Source organism: Amblyomma maculatum, chromosome 8 (genome assembly GCF_055883805.1).
Source record: "Amblyomma maculatum isolate TAMU_Amacu chromosome 8, ASM5588380v1, whole genome shotgun sequence".
Lineage (NCBI taxonomy): Eukaryota > Metazoa > Arthropoda > Arachnida > Ixodida > Ixodidae > Amblyomma > Amblyomma maculatum.
Genome location: NC_139351.1, coordinates 124,896,259 through 124,913,093, shown reverse-complemented (window position 1 = coordinate 124,913,093; position 16,835 = coordinate 124,896,259). Strand labels below are relative to the sequence as shown.

General features: G+C 45.9%; 1 protein-coding gene across 1 annotated transcript in view; it reads left to right on the top strand.

Annotated features, from left to right (window-relative positions):
* The window catches only part of LOC146182478 (vitellogenin-6-like), a 40,388-nt gene extending 24,645 nt beyond the window's left edge, over positions 1-15,743 (top strand). The window contains exons 12-25 of the mRNA XM_084577610.1: positions 854-1,071; positions 2,260-2,366; positions 3,792-4,066; positions 4,280-4,400; positions 4,566-4,785; positions 6,072-6,375; positions 7,292-7,501; positions 9,641-9,904; positions 10,558-10,695; positions 12,045-12,284; positions 12,725-13,025; positions 13,504-13,661; positions 14,083-14,319; positions 15,346-15,743. Coding sequence (XP_084433736.1) covers positions 854-1,071; positions 2,260-2,366; positions 3,792-4,066; positions 4,280-4,400; positions 4,566-4,785; positions 6,072-6,375; positions 7,292-7,501; positions 9,641-9,904; positions 10,558-10,695; positions 12,045-12,284; positions 12,725-13,025; positions 13,504-13,661; positions 14,083-14,319; positions 15,346-15,510 — 2,958 coding nt within the window. The 3' untranslated portion in view covers positions 15,511-15,743. The remainder of the gene's footprint in view (positions 1-853; positions 1,072-2,259; positions 2,367-3,791; positions 4,067-4,279; positions 4,401-4,565; positions 4,786-6,071; positions 6,376-7,291; positions 7,502-9,640; positions 9,905-10,557; positions 10,696-12,044; positions 12,285-12,724; positions 13,026-13,503; positions 13,662-14,082; positions 14,320-15,345) is intronic.
* The last annotated feature ends 1,092 nt before the right edge of the window (positions 15,744-16,835 follow it).

Here is a 16,835-nt window from a genome sequence, read left to right as displayed (position 1 = left end):
TTCAAAGTGAGCTACAGGCGTGCATGCGCGATTTTCAGAGCGAGAACTAGTTGTTAGTATTACTATTTAATCTCCCGTGGCAAGATGCCACACCAAATTAATACCCTAGCATTTCTTTCTTTCCACGTTGCCTTCTCTCCCCCGAGCCTTCACAGCTAGCACCAACGACGGATTCTTTTTGCGATAATGCGCGTCTTCTTGGTACAGCATTAAACAACTTTGAGATCACTGCGGCAATCCCCGTTGGAGAAATCGAAAGCATCCTTATCAATAATTTTCTTTGCCACTAATTTCTTAATCACTAATTTTCTTAACACTAGCTGTCATGGCACTAATTGCCTTATCGCTATTTTTGTTATCACAAAACTTCTTATCACATTTCTTTAACAAATACGTCCTTATCACTAATTTTCCTCTAATTTCCTTCTCACTGATTGTCTGTTCAGTTTTGTTATCACCAAATTTAATTTATTATCGCTGTATTTTTGATCAATAATTTTCTTATCACCAAATTTAATTTCTTATTACTGATTTTCTTATGAATAGTTTTCCTGTCACTCATTTTGTTATCACTAATTTTTCTTTCACTAATTGCTGTATCACAAACGTTTTCTCGTTACGACATACTAATACACTGCTCTACATGATTACTCGTCGTGACACACTACTACACTAAATTAATGGTTTCTGGTTACGACATACCACTACATTGGACTAAGGTTCGCATACACAGTCATGGCTATCCTTTTTGCCCCCACATTTTGTATCCATGGTTTGGCCTCACGAACATAGCCTATTAATGCTTTCGCATTGATAAATCGCACATCAAGTTTACCTTTTCGCTGTCTCGTAGGCCCGCTCCATCGTCCTGCCTGTGTTCCACAACGAGAGCGAACCCAGCGAGATCCGTATCGCCGCCTTTCTCGTGGTCGTGGTGTCCAACCCAGATCTCTACATCCTGCGACACATTGCTCAAGAAGTGATCACTGACCCCAGCGATCAGGTTGTGGCTTTCGTCACCAGTGCCTTCCGCTCGCTGGCCGCGTCCAAGTACCCTTGTCACCGTGAAATGTGAGTCCCACAGGCATAATTGTCTCCACCGTTTGAACATTTGTGCATTTCAGCTTTTAATAGCGGGAAGATGAAGCAGCTGAAATGTAAAACGAGTAAAGTTTAACGACTTCTTGCTGCAAGTAAAATCTGATATACAACTCTTTTCGCGAACCTTAATTTTTCTTTGTTTTGAAGCAGAAGGCGCTTTAAATACTCACAAATTCGAGTCAGGTGTCATCTTTTACTCCGCTTGCATTCACACGCCTGGCTTAGGTAGCGCCGTCAACTGTCGCAGGTGCGCTGCACTTGTTCTTCAAAATGCTCGTTCTCTTTCGTGAGTTATTGAACAATGAAAGCCCCATATAGGGGCACAGAGGTCAACGCATGTTAGACACAAAGGTCAACTTGATATTCAAGCGTGTAATACTTCCGTACAGGAGATAAGTTTCTCTTGACGTCTCCGCATCTTAATTACGGATAGGGTAAGCGGTAGTGACAAGAGCCTTTCGATGGGTTTTCTGTTATAAAAAAGAAACTAAGAGCTCCGCTTTCCTTGAACAGATTCTTTCTACCATTAAAAGTGATAACCAATTTATTAAGACCAATTTACTTGTCATCGAAAGATTTTAACGGTATCTGAACTCAGAATCGGCGTATTCCCAAGCTATTCCGCAGATAAAAAAAAAAAAATATGTGAATGAGCCAGGAGCAAATTTTTTAAAGTAAAAATAGACAAACGAGAGAAATCAGATTACCATGCCGACCGCCAAGAGGGCACGCTGCCTTGACCATTCGTACAGTGAATTACTGAGATAGCATTATGGACTTCTCAGCCCTAAAACTCAAGACACGAAAGAGCGCTGATCAAACGGCAGAAGATGCTTGGATATCGTCTACCTTGTCAAGAAAAACAGTAATACGTTTCTTTTCAACGTGGAATTTCTATTAGTGTCATTTACAACCAGAAATTTGGAGATGAGGTATTTAAGCCCTTTCATAATTTCATACTTTGTCGACCACTGATATGCTCTTTGATGACCCTCGTCCATTATGAAGCCTAAGTGTGATATGCTGTGCTGAATCGCCATGCTCAAATATTGATGATTTACGCATTGTGACACGAACCTCCCGTCCCTCGAGTTTCTTCCTAAACTGTTTCTTGTAGTGGTATACTGATCGGCTTAACGTATTTTTTCTTTCACGCAGTGCCCAGCACTTGCGCTACGTCCTACCCATGTGGGAAAACATCCCCAAGTTCATGAGGCCCCTCGACAAGGCCAGGTCTCACCTGGTCCTCGACTCTGGATATAACGGTAAGCACACTTCTGTACCGATGTCAGACCCAAACAGCTCCAATATCACAGCTTGAAAGAGTAATAATGCATAAATCAACTGCTTCGAGCCAGAATTGCAGTGACGATGCTTATTTAACTTTATTATCGATCAAGAGATATTGAGAAGACAAATGAAGCGCAGCCTAGTACTACTGAAGTGGAAGTGGTAAACCATAACCAAAAAGCCTCGGGGCAACTGAACATTAACAAACATTTATTTTCTCTCGTTATCCTTTGCTGCAATCTGTGGGATATGTTCGCGTATAATATTCTTCCACTGCAGAAGCTGGATGTCAATACAGCATATAGCTGGAAGAAGCATGCATTTTGCTATTTTTTGATAAAATGCACACAATGTACTGCACGCATAGCGCTCCGAACAAAAACAACACATTTTTGTTGTTTTGTTTTTAAATATTCCACAGCTGAAGAAAAAATCAACCAGGTTCCAGCGTTCAACGATCCCTTCTGGATTTTTCTTTAAAGGCAAAACTGTGATACAGTTCAAAGGCCTTTTGAAGGCGCAATGTTTTGTTCAGGCGGGAGGTAATGGCTAAATACTGCGATATTTTAAATTTATTCGGGCCGGGAAAATTTATATGCAATACTTAGGTACCCAACGTGGCTGCCACACGCACACGAATAACTGCAGCAAGTCCTCTAGGTACCATAGCACTGGAGCAATGCGTATATTTTGGCGTTTCAACCTTTTCTTAACTAATCAACGCAGTTCTAATTGCGAGATGTATTTAAACTCCAGCCTCCAATACGCTCCCTCAAATAAAGAAATTTTGTGGGACAAGCTCAATGGCTCCAATTTTGTTTTCTTTTATGAATATAGTTCGATAAGAAAGTGCAAAAATACACGCCCTATGCCCCTTTCAAAGTGCCCCGCATATCTGCCTTTTCGTTCCATTGAGAAAGTAATTGATGTTATGGTGTACGCCTTTCTTGACTCACGGGCTGCGAGAATGTTCTCATGAAATGTCCGCTCGAATTGAATGAAACAAAAATCTGTCTCTGCCGGGTGTTGAACTACTATCGCTCCAATCGCCAGCCGAGCGCGCAACCACTACGCCATGCCGGGCTCCTGAGAAGCCGATCATAATTCTCTTTGTCGAGTGTAAGGGTGATAGCAAAAATGACAATGACTGCAGCAAATGATAATTATGATAGTAGCGACGATAATGACGCGGCAGTTAGTGAACGATGGTAGTAGCGAAGACAATGGTGATGATTTTAGTTGACAATGAAGATATTAGCGGCAGCAATAATGACAGTAGGAGTGACAATGACGACGCAGTCAGTGAAAAGAGTCCTTTAAATGGGACTCTCCCATTTCCGCTCTCAGGCAGACTAAAGCAAATTCCTGTGATTTTTCTGCTTGCATATCGTTCCATGCAGCCAAGTACGACTTCGGCGGTGTTACCATCATGGAAATGATCCGCTCGCACGACAGCTACTTCCCCCGCAATCTGTACATCAACATGAAGGACTACGTTGCCGGGCACTCTACCGACACTCTGGCACTCTCCTTCGAGAGCTGGGGCATGGACAAGCTGCTCAACAAGCTGGTTGGCCCGCAGCCGGGATCCACAAAGAGTATCTGGGACTTCATGGGCCGCCGCCGTTTCCCGCGTGACGCTTCCGCCAAGGAGCGTAAAGAGATTGAGGATGCGGTAAGTGAACGCTGTTTACGTCTAACCCCCAAAAAAACATAGCGAAAATTCTATTGAAACACAATTCTTATATCTCCTTATGCACAGACATTAAAATCCTTCAAATATTTTAATCTTCAAGTAATATGGCACGAACATTTATTACTATAATGCATAACGGCCGCCCAAGGCCGGCTTTTGCTAACGATCCTTGGTTTGGTCTTCGCCATGTAGCTGCACATCCACGACCGCGAGTACGACCACGCCTACGCTCGCCTGAGTCTGTCCGCGTTCGGAAAGGCCATCGACAGCTGGAGCTTCGACGAGTCGACCTTGGCCACCATCAACCCGAACGGTAGGCCATCAAATCATATTCCAATAAACTTATTCTGCCAGCAATAACCAAAAGAACCACTGGCGCATTCTATAGGAAAAAACGTTTAACGTTCAGTCGCTCGCAGGGACTATTTGTTATGTCCCTATAAGCTGGGGCGCTACATAGACGCTTGGTCCTTCCCAGATGCCCCCGAGCAGACCGCTGAAAAGATCTTCGGCCAGGAAGTCCGCAAGAAGGCCTTCTACCTGACCCAGGACATGACCTACCTCACTCCAACCGAGCTAGGTGTACCCGTGTTCTTCGACTTCAAGCGGGCAGAGTTCCTGTACGCGAACCACCAGAAGATCGATATCACTCACGGTGACGCCGCAGAGATCAACCTGGGCATCAAGAGACACTACCTGTGAGTGCGATGAGTGCGCAATCAGTCGGCCTATGCGTAAACCCTGGAATAAGCCCCACCCTGTGGCATCAAACTCTACAAGTGTTTGCCAATGTTTGACAGAATATGGGCTTGAACTAAGCCTCCAAGCTGAGAATTTGGGAAAGCAATCTCTTCTCTACATATAAGTACGCTATCTTCTAAGATTTTTGCGCTGATCCTTGCAGAGGCAAGGTTTTCCTTGTACAACTGGGATCGCTTCAGAGTGTATTTACGGTCTTAAGCAAAATATTTTTAGGAATTGCTGTGCGAGCGCTAAGCAATTCATTTTAAGATCCTAGTATCCCCATCATTTGACTTTGGCGTGGCATCGTACAAAGAATCGGCATATATATAATGCTACTTCACGTCCGTTTGTATAAAGATCGCGTTACCAACACTAAGCAGAACACCTGCTGGAATAAGAGTGTTGTTGTTTACCAGATGATGCCCCGCCGGGGTGGCACAGTGGTAAGACGCCCGACTACTGTCCGGAGTTCCCGGGTTCGAACCCGACCTCGGCGGCTGCGTTTCGATGGAGGCGAAACGAAGTGGCGTCCGTGTGCTGTGCGATTTCAGCGCACGTTAAAGATCCCCAGGTGGTCGTAATTACTCCGTAGTCCTCCACTACGGCTCCCCTTTCTCTCTTTGCACTTTCACTCCCACCTTCATCGCTTCCCTTACGGCGCGGTTCAGGCGTCCGCAGAAAACAAGTGAGACGGTTACCGCGCCTTTCCCTTCCTGTGAACCAATTATTATTATTATTATTACCAGATGACATATGGCATACACCCAGATAGGGAGCGGCCAAGACTTCAGCAGCAGAGAAAGTTTTTGATGTATACTTACGGGTCTCAACAGAAAATGATTGGAGGGGTAGACCCCCAGGTGGCCGAAATTACTCCATAGCCCTCCACTACGGCTCCTCTTTCTCTCTTTCCCCTTTCACTCTCACCTTCCTCCCTTCCCGTACGGCGCGGTTCAGGTGTCCACCGAAACAAGTGTGACAGATACTGCGCCTTTCCCTTCCTGTGAACCAATTAATAATATTATTATTATTTTAGACGAAAAGAAACAAAGAGGTGAAATAAATAAAATGTCATAACGCACACAAGCGATTGACACTGGGATTTGTAGAAGAAGTAAGAGACAAATTTAGTAAAGACAAACGATTTGATTCTAGCAAAAAAAAAAAAAAAAAACATTTGCATGTCTTCCACTAACCAGGCACCCGTCTTTCTCTTTGCTTTCTTCATCATTACGAATAGATACGAAATTCGTGCCTACCAGATGATCGGCATCGCTCTGACCTTCGCCAAGTCATCCCTGGGCAGCGGCTACAACTCCAGAACTATCATCTCATGGCCACTTGATCTGAAGGCCACGCTGGCGCCTCTGGAAGGCAAGCTGAAGCTCCACCGCCCCCTACACCTGCCCTGGAACGCGGCCAACCACAACTTCCGTCCGTTCACATTCCAAACACCCTACGACCGGACCACCGACATCGACAGCACTGTCCATGCGCTGGTCGAGGAGCGCAAGCCACTTTACCGCAATGACGAACTTGTTGAGGTAAATAGCGCTGGTTCGATCGCGATCAAGCTGATGGAAACGAGGGAAAACGGGGACTGATAGGAAATGAACTCATAAGCCTCAGTCTTTAATGATGACCATCATTTATTGCATTCATAAAGTGCGGGGTAAGGTAATGCATAAAGGCGGGCGGTAACATAACGATACAAAAATTACTGGCCCTAACAAGCACAAAACACACAAAAGGATAAATTACGAGACACACTTTAGATGATGCAGGCACCGTTATGAAAGGGAAGAGGAAATAACAGTTTGTGGGGTAAGATCACATGTCAGGCACTCATTGAATCGAACGGGATCTCATTCGATTACAGCATGCTCAAGACGCTTCTCCCACTCTTGAACTGAGGGTGGTAAAATATTTGTTAAACTTTAGTAGAACCTTGGAAGCGCTGGATGCTCGTGGAGCTGAACAGACACGACGACGTGTGCACTAGTGGAACTAGTAGAGCGTAATGGAGGTTAGGGAATTTCTGGTCAAGTTTATGCAACAGAGGCCAGAAGTTTTGCGTGTAAGGGCTAGTGGACTGATACCGAAAGATATCTTAATACTGCTCATGCTGATTAAAGAGTTCTAACTGGTAACTGTTTGCCGCCTTTCCGAGATTCTTACAATGTATCCATAAGCTTCTAAGGAGGAACCAAAAATTGAAACCGCACTTCAATTCAAAGAAATGCAGGGCACATGATATATTTCTTGATTTAATTGTTTATTACCCTCGTCGTTAAACTGGCATGTGGCAACGGAATCATACTTTGTTTAACATCCCATTATGCCTCTCCATCTCCCACATTACGTCCTGCGTGAGGTTACAGGTTCGGAAATCGCACGTATATTTTGGCCTATGTTTCAAAGGAGTAAGATAAAATAATGATTACCTCGCGTTGCTCGCAGTTCGACCGCCATTACTTCGGAGATATCTTCGGCGTGGAGACGCGCATGAAAGGTTACCTCATCAAGAAGGGTCTCCACCGCGGCCTGAACGAGTTCTTCAATGAGATGACATGGCGTGACCGTTTCTACTACGTCCTCATCAACCCCCACTGGCACCCACGTGACTTCAAGATCTATTTCGAGCCCGCTGCTGAAAACCCCACTAAGGAAGTGAGTATCGCCCACCTCCTTTGATAATCGGGAAGGCAAATAAATAAGGGCGTCTCCGGAACCGCCAGCATCATGAAAATAGTACATTTAGAAACGAAGAACAATGACGAACATATGGTCACGAATGCGGGCAAGAATTACCGTTTCGTTAACAAATATCGCCTCTAAACTAATATGGTAGCATTAGAATTCCGATTATGTGAAGCATGTTTACGTTAATGCATTAACTGCCTGCACTTATAGCTTTGGGGAACCATTGCCAGAATGCCTGACGTCAGTGTCCTATGATAATTTTCCCTAAGTGCAGGGGCCACGATCAAAAAGCACTGGTTCTGTGGGAGTCAATGCTATGGTTTTTTTATATGCCAGAATCCAAAATTGGCCCATAATGTAACACTGTAAACAACGCGGAGAGAAGATTTAAATGGCTGATTCTAATTCTTGCGCATCTGAATGATATATTCCTGACAGTTAAAGGGGAAGCTGTACCATCATCATCATCATCATCATCAGCCTGACTATACCCACTGCAGGGCGAAGGCCTCTCCCATATTTCTCCAATTAACCCGGCTCTGTGCTAGCTGCATTCACTTGACCCCTGCGAAATTCTTAACCTCATCCGCCCATCTAACTTTCTGCCGCCCCCTGCTACGCTTTCCTTCCCTTGGAATCTAGTTTGTTACCCTAAGCGACCATCGGTTATCCTCTCTTCGCACTATATGTCATGCCCATGCCCATTTCTTCTTCTTAATTTCCACTAAAATGTCAGTAACTTGAGTTATTTCTTTGACCCACTCTGCACGCTTCCTATCTCTTAATGTTACCCCTACCATTTTTCCATCCATAGCCCTCTGGGTTTCCTTAAGTAGAACTCTCTTGGTTAGCCTCCACGTTTCAGCCCCATAGGTGAGTACAGGTAAGATGCAACTGTTGTATACTTTCCTCTTGAGCGATACCGGTAAGCTGATAATCATATTCTGCGAGTGCTTGCCAAAGTGCTCCATCCCAATCTTATCCTTCTTGTTATTTCCTTTTCATGGTCCGGATCTGCGGTTACTACCTGTCCTAAGCAGACATATTCGCCTTCTACTTCCAGTACTTCGCTACCTAATGTAAACTGCTGTTCCTTCCCGAGGCTGTTGAACATTACCTTAGTCTTCTGCATATTGATTTTCAAGCCTACTTTTCTACTTTTCCTGTCTAGGTCATCAATCATTATTTGCAGTTCATCCCTCGAGTTGCTTAGCAAGGCAATGTCATGAGGAAATCGCAGATTACTGAGGTATTCTCCATCTACCCTTATCCCTATCTGCTCCCATTCCAAGTCTCTGAATACTTCCTCTAAGCAAGCTGTGAATAGTACTGGGGAGATTGTGTCTCCTTGCCTAACACCTTTCTTTATGGGAATTTTGTTCCTCTCTTTATGCAGAACTATGATTGCTGTGCAGCCACTATATATACCTTCCAGCACTTTCACGTACGGCTCGTCTACCCCCTGATTTCGCAATGCGTGCATAACCGCCGAGGCTTCAACTGAGTCAAATGCTTTTTCGTGGCACAGATATGCAGTGGTGGCGTAGCGGTAGAACATCCGCCTCGCATGCAAGAGGACCGGGGTTCAAATCCCGGTTCCGTGCAATTCTCCACCGGGTTTAAAAAAAAAACCGTGTGTCGATGTAATTGCATAAACAGGTTTGGGGCGCGACCTGATGCCGGTGAACACCTCCGGCAACGCGCTCCCTCACCAGAACAGGAGTTGGCCACCCTGGTGTGGTAATTGGCCGCAACTCTCATGATATGCTCCATAAAACCTCGGCCTTCAGTCACCAACGGCTGCGGAACAACTGACCACGGCGGCAATCAGACCTGTGATGCAGCAGGGAGTGCTAAGAATTCCTGGCTCCGCTGGACAGGTCACCATTGGAAACTGATATGTGCCATTGCTATATCCAAATATTATGATTTCTGTAAAATAAATTTATATTTTGTAATAACAGACACTGCTGAGCATGTCGCCTAAGCATTATGGCCGGGAATCTGAAACCCAAGTCAAGGTGAAACAAGTCATTTTCTTCTTACATAAAAAAAATGTAAATTCTAACCCGTAATTAACGCTGCGATGTTGATACTGCTTCACAGCTGGACATTGAGATCGCCTACAAGTTCCTGGAGCACGATGATTCGAGGGAGAGCCACTTCCCAGTCCTCGACCAAATTGGCGCAGATCCCGAAGTGCCGTCCACGCACGTACTGAGTGTCGACGTTAACTTCAAGGGTGACACTAAACAACGCAAGCTTTCCGCCGAGATGAGGTACTCCTTCAACCACGACCTATTCAACCACAAGGTGCAGTTCTTCTACGACCGCTCGCCATTCACGAAAGACGAGCACGAGCATCTCAAGGTGAGTTCCGCTCTGTTTGTACTCTAATCAGCCCTGAAGCGAATACGACGTATAGTTAGAACACAATATGTCTCATTTTACCGATGTTCACCTTTGACAAGCAAATGTCAATGTTATTTAGGTAAAATATGCGACTGAGGTCCAAGCTCAAGGATTCATAGTATGGAACCTTAAACATATATCGGATGGGATCCGGTTGGAGTTGTGACATTTTAAGCAACACGACCATCGTTGCTAATACATCCTTTATCGTATACTGGTTTCTTATACCTTTTTTTGTTCTGTTCCGTAACTGCTCAGAGAGATCGAAGCAAAGTAAAAGCGAAAATGCCTAGGTTTAAGATAGTTGCACTGGTTGTAAACCTAAAAAAGTGTTAATGAGCTTATACAAAAGAAACAAACTTTCTGTCGCTCATTTTCTGCATGCTCGAAATTTAATTCCCACAGTGAAAATCAATCCACCTCAATCTTATACATATATCTTTATTTCCATTCGAAATCACTCAGTCTACAAGGTCCTCTCTGAACACCGCTTAACAGTCAATGTGTATCGCATACTCAGATGCCAAAAGAGATGAGTAGCAAAGACAGCTTACCAAGCGCAAAATCACGTTGTTGTTGTCGTTTTTTTTTTCGACAATGTGTTCTCACAGATCTGCGCTGCAGCTGAAGCTCACTTCCCCAAGCCCGACTGGTCCAGGATCGGCAACCTCGCCACTTTCTACCAGGGACGCCAGATCGACGCTAAGCTCGATGTTCACTACGGAAGCAGCTGCGAAGGCCAGTCTAGCGTAAGGCACCATTTCAATGTTTCTGGAGGGCAGGTGGGCTTCTCTGGTTTGCAAAGTTTATATTGGACGGTACATGGGATGTTCTCAAGGAAGCTCATTACACCTGGATTGCCTTTTCCGTAGAGAAGAAATATGAGAAGAAAGAACGCGGCAGCTTTCCCATAACAAACACGTTCTGGTCCTAATGTCACTACTACCTGGGAAAATAAGAAACACATGAAAATGTCTGCTTAAAATCATCGCCTGCTGTTTTACTCATCTCATAGCAGAAACCCAGGGCTTCAAAGCATCGCTACTTGAAACACGTATATGTCTTCCGTTCGGACACTTCATATCCCATGCTGGCTGGTGTAAGCGTGGACTGGAACTGCTCAGAAATTAGCGCATTAGTACCTCCTGACAACGTGCCCTCATGAGAGGCCTAGGCTAGCTACCTGGGCAGTCACCTGTTATAGGGCCAATCTCCTTTGTCATCTACTTACAGGCTTTGGGCCAAATTTCGAAATGATCCTTGTGATACTGAGGACGCCTTAAGAGCGCCTTGCCTTCCTTCTGTCAATTTTTAAACACGCCTTACTGCGGACTGTTTAGAGAGGCCTCCCTTGAACGTCCTTTCCCCTAGGTATTCCCTGGGTTGCCTTCATGCTCTCTCTCATTGCTTTTTCACCGGAACACAAGCTTCCCTGCGCAACAAATCGCTTTGCGCTTGCGCAGTAGAACGTCTGTGGTGCATCTGGTGACGCCCACAGCTAGTGAAAAAGCGCGCATAGCGGACATTCAGTGTTGCTCATGCAGAGCCTCTCCGTTGTGAACAGTTGCATGTTGGCAAGCCAACGATGTTTCTCTGTCAAGCCAAGTAGAGCTTTGAAACAAAACATCTCAGATAAAAACGAGAGCAGATAGGAGCGCATATGGAAACCACCACAAGTTTATAAGTGTGTTCTTGCCTTTTTTTTTATGATTGGAACCAATACACCTGAACCATTAAGCGCATATTCCCGACACAAGACAGATACAAGCGGCTTCTTGTCGCTAAGAGTGCCTCCCTAGCCAAGGAGCCACTAAATATGATTTGAAAATTAGACGTCTTCTTTAAACGCCTCAATGAGTTGTGGAAGCATGGAGGGCTCGTCGTGGAAGATAAATAAATTCTCAAATTCGGCCCGTAGTGATACGCACGAATAACCACGCCGTGATGAACACCAACCGTATTTCAGATCCGTCGGTTCTTCACATGGATTTCCTTCTTTCCATGGGCTGTTGAACACAAAACACCAGCTAGATTCAATCTAGAGCTTATGAAAGAACCTGCCTTAATTTTATCTCTGCCTCATCTCACACCGTTGCAGATCACGCTCAACGGCCACTTCTCGCACACGGAGCACGACGAAGAGCAGCTGGCTGCAGTGGCCGCCAACAAGCCCATCACTCAGAACCTGCGCAAGAGCGGTCTCCACTGGCTGGGACTCAAGTGCCTGAAGGGTCGCGAGCACGGCATCCCCTTCAACTACTACTGCCTCAAGTTCCTGCGACACTCGAGCCGCTTCGGAAAGCTGACCGCTGACGTCGAATGGAAGAACTATAGGCCTGTAAGACCTCCTGAATCCAGCTGAGAATTAATAGCGGTCTTGACGCTTTTAGGCACTTAAAGCAATGAAAATGTTCTCAACACAGCAAATCATGTTATTCTCTACTAGTGAACGTCTGGCGCAGCGTGATTACGCGGCAATGTATTCTCGCGTGAGGTTTATTCTTTCCGAGCTGAGTGTAGCCGCCAGATCTTCATCTAGCTCTGACATTGATCGTCGCTTACCACGTACAAAGCTCCAAAATTGTATCATAACAAAATGCATCGCAGACCCTAGGAATTCCACCCAACAATATTAATTAAGTTATCAGCACAACCCATGTGGCCCAGAAACGATGGTCGCCTATTAGGTCAGACGAATGATTGGACCGGAGATTAAGTGCTAGTTTAAATTATACTGAAGCGCTTCCTAAGCCATCCTCTTCCTCTTTGGTTCTCCAGCTTTTCGAGAAGCACCTGAAATACATCTCCAAGTACCACCACTTCACTCCGGAGGAGGGCGGCTTCTTAGGCACGGTTCGCTCGCACTTCACCGGTGAGAACGGCAAGCTGCACTTGATCTCGCGAGTGCCCTGGTGGAACCTCAAGGACCAGCCGCACACTGACCTGATCATCACCACCGAAGACGGTCACCGCTACAGCCACTGGAACGTGCCCACCTTCAGTCACTTGCTCGAGCCCAGAGCCCACTCGTCCCTCGGATACTCAAACATCGGAGAGTACAGCCCTCTCTACCGACACCGTGAGTAATACTCCAGCCGTTGAGTTTGGGTCTCCCAACAATGCAAATTGCTCGGAATGCTAAACACTCGTCCGGCTGTGCTCTCTACTGTATATTTTCCTTTCTTTGAAGTGTATTTGTCACTCATTTAGCAAATCCCCAACAAAGCTAGCTTTTTTCTCTAATCTAAACATTTCCTCAGAATACAAACTTTATGTAAAGGTTATCCGTTAACACGCAGCTTCCACTCGACGAAAAAATCGAGCGCTGACCTAAATTTCGATTATGGGATCATCGACCCAGCTATATTGCATGATCGTGACTATGTATACACACCAGACCTAAATTAAATAAAGTGATCACTGCAAAAAGAACCCTGTGTCGCTAACTGGGACCAGAATATCGCAATCTATCTCGAAATAACAGTGAACCATTCGTAGATATTTGTTATACAAAGTGCTAACGAAGACCTAATACTTATCCCTCTTTCGTGATGCAGACGTCTGCGACCTTCAGGGTAACGGCCTCCGCACCTTCGATGGATCGGTGGTGGAGCTGCCCAATACAGACTGCTGGAAGGTGGTCACCCGCGACTGCTCGCCCAACCATCGTTTCCTCCTTCTCGCGCGAGCAACCGGCAACCCTTCGTTCGCCAAGGTAAGGGTGGACATTCCGTTCGAGCTCAGAAAAACAGACTGCACGCAAAGATATGAGATTAGCATTGCGTGTGCTGTCCGTACTCGTTGCCAGTTCGAGTTGACTTTAGTAATCCAGAATGCGTCCAAACAATAGCGGAGTACCGTAACACTTTATCGCAAGTTAGATTGTGGAGGCGCATTGTGTGAATATTTGTTGAGGCTACCGTACGCTGCCCAGTTGTACCATTTTAATAGTGAAAGCAGCGTAAGCTATCGTTTAATCTTTATGCCATATTAGGTTTGTGCTTTAAACCCTCATAGCTTTAAGCAACTCTTGAATGATGCGGTATACCCGCTGGCCATGTGACGCGTAAAATAAATTCAGGAAACCTTAGTTGTTTTTGGCACGAGCCGCATGAAACACTTAAATTTCCTCGCAGGCTCTGAAGCTGTTCATCCACAAGACCAAGCTTGAAATTCTGTCCGTCGCCGATGACTCCGGCCTGATCCTTCGCGTCGATGGCTCCAAGGTTGAGGCAACTCCAGAGCGTCCCTATAGCCACACCGACCACGATGTCGAGTTGTTCGAGGTCAAGACGCACGATAAGTGGTATGAGGTGGTGTCCAAGCCTTACGGCATCTACCTGACCTTCAACGGAAACCTCCTCTTCGTCCAGGTTAGAGTGCTTTGCCACCTTTCGACCGCAAAAAAAAAAAAGAAAAAATGCCATTGCAGATATCGGTTATCCCTTATTGGGGCTGTTGAGAAGGTTTGTACTCTCTTTATGCGGTGCTGTGACTGCCTCGCTACGTGGTATCGAGAGCAACACCCCAACACCCCACATATTGCTTCTAAAATAATTTCAGTATGATATTATAACCCGGAGCAAAAATAAGGTTGGCGTAGCACACTGGATTCAACTACTTCCAGTTGTATGTTATACTATGTTGTCTGAGCCGACCCTCACGGCGCCTACACTTTTTGCTACTTAAGACGTCTTCAAAAAAAAAAAAAACAAAAAAAAAACATCGACGTTATAGGTCTTATCAACGGGCGACGTAGGGTATAACGGAGCGAGAGATTATAACGGTAGGTGGTCCATATTTTCACAAACACCAAGAAAAGGGGGGAGGTTCGCGGGATGGTTGTGCAAGGGACGCGAACTAGCACTTTATCACAGCTACTTTTCCAGGACACGTATCTGTCACGGGTCTCCATATCGTTAACCTGAGCTTCAGTGAAACCTTGTAAGATGAATATTGGGATTTGGATTATTTCTCCTCTGTACGTACGTCTCTCATAGCCTGACGCCTTGGGACGTTAAACCCCACAAACGAAAACATCCTCTATACATATCCCCTTATCTGGCTCAGCTTGAAGTTTATTTTCGTATATTGTTATTGTCCTTGCTCCTTAATGGAAATCCCAACTTCCAAAATGAAGCCGGGAAGTGTCGTTGCTTGTTGAGCTGTCCATCACGGCGTCACAAGTTTCTTTATACCCCTCACAGAGTTAGCGCTAGAAGAGGAAGAAACGAGAACACAACCGTTATAAAATAAGACTCCTCGAGTCACGGTGCCCATCAAGGGATCTGTGTATATGAACAGCGCTGTCGTAATAGCCACTTTACAATAGCCAAAATTATAAAGTTTCATATTTATGACAAACGACTTACACATTCTTTCAATGACCTGCAACGCAGACTGCTCCATTCTACCGTGGCAAGCTTTGTGGCCTGTGCGGTGACTACAACCTGGACAGGAACCACGACCTGAGCGGCCCCGACGGACACCAGTACAACAGCACGCTCGAGTTCGCCAAGAGCTACGTGGTGCCCAGCCCCGACTGCCACCCGCCCGCGCACTGAGAGCCACATTCAAAGTGCTCGTCATCATCCAAGAGCTCACCTCCTCCCTAAATCTAGTTGCTGTTTTAGAGACCAAAAAGAAAGAAGCTTTCAAGATTATCGTCTCGGGTCAAATGCTCGAACGCACAACGGCAGGGGACTTGGAGGAGCTCGAAACGCCTCAAGAACCCGATGTGTATTGATTTGATGTGTATATAAAAATGATCAAATAAAACTAACTACGTCTACCAAGATTAGCGTAAGCCTACTATAGAACATTTTTTTTCCTACTCTGGGGGGCCCCCTGGAAATTCCTACATTCAGGAGTTCCCCTTTATACGGTACAGTCACATCATTTCTACTTCAATGGTCCAGAACTGTACATCTGCTGAGGAGGATGTCGGAGGCCTTTGGGCTTCTTTTATTGCGCAAGCAAAACTGCTCTAGGTTTCGAGCCTTCAGCATAGCTCGGCAGTAGCCACGTCTTACTCACGTGACGCTGTGACGTCACACCCCACGTGACACTAGGGTGAGAGCTGGGCTACCACCTCAATCCATCGGCGTAGCGCGGCGGTAGCCCCGTCTTACCCACGTGACGCGGTGACGTCACACCCCACGTGACACTAGGGTGAGAGCTGGGCTACCAACTCAATCCATCGGCGTAGCGCGGCGGTAGCCCCGTCTTACCCACGTGACGCGGTGACGTCACACCCCACGTAACACAAAAGCGAGAGATGGGCTCCCAACTCAAGCGGTCGGCGTGGCCCGGTAGGAGCCTCGACTCAGTTGGCAGGGGCTGCCACCTTGGGTCTCTCGTTTCATATGTCAGAATCAGCTTGCTAGGACCCTGGTATTCACGTTACCCCTATATGCCACTAAGAAACGTTCATACGGCTTGGTTAAAGCGGGGCTTTATACGTGGGCTGAGTAAGAAGAAAAACAGAAAAAGAAGAACGCTCGGTCACCCGTTGCTAATGCTCAAATTAGAGGAGAACAACAACAACAACAGCTTTCGCTCAATATTTGATTCAGCAGCGTTGAACTCTTGTAATTTTTATTTCAAAACGGGTCGGCTTCAGCTTCCACCCCCCTAGCACCACGTGCCCTCAACAGCCCAGCCAGCAACGTGGCGATTCCCAGGAACCACTTGATACAAACGTCTATAGCATCTCAAAGCAACATCCCTCGAGGGACTCAGCAGTAAAGGGCTATGGTGATTTCAGCCACCTCAGAGGTTTTGATATCAACTGGCATATCAGAGTACACGGCCGCCTTGAGTTAGGCCTCCATCGAAATGCGGCCGCTGCAGTTTCGACTGAATGCACGGCCTTGAAATCAGCAACTGT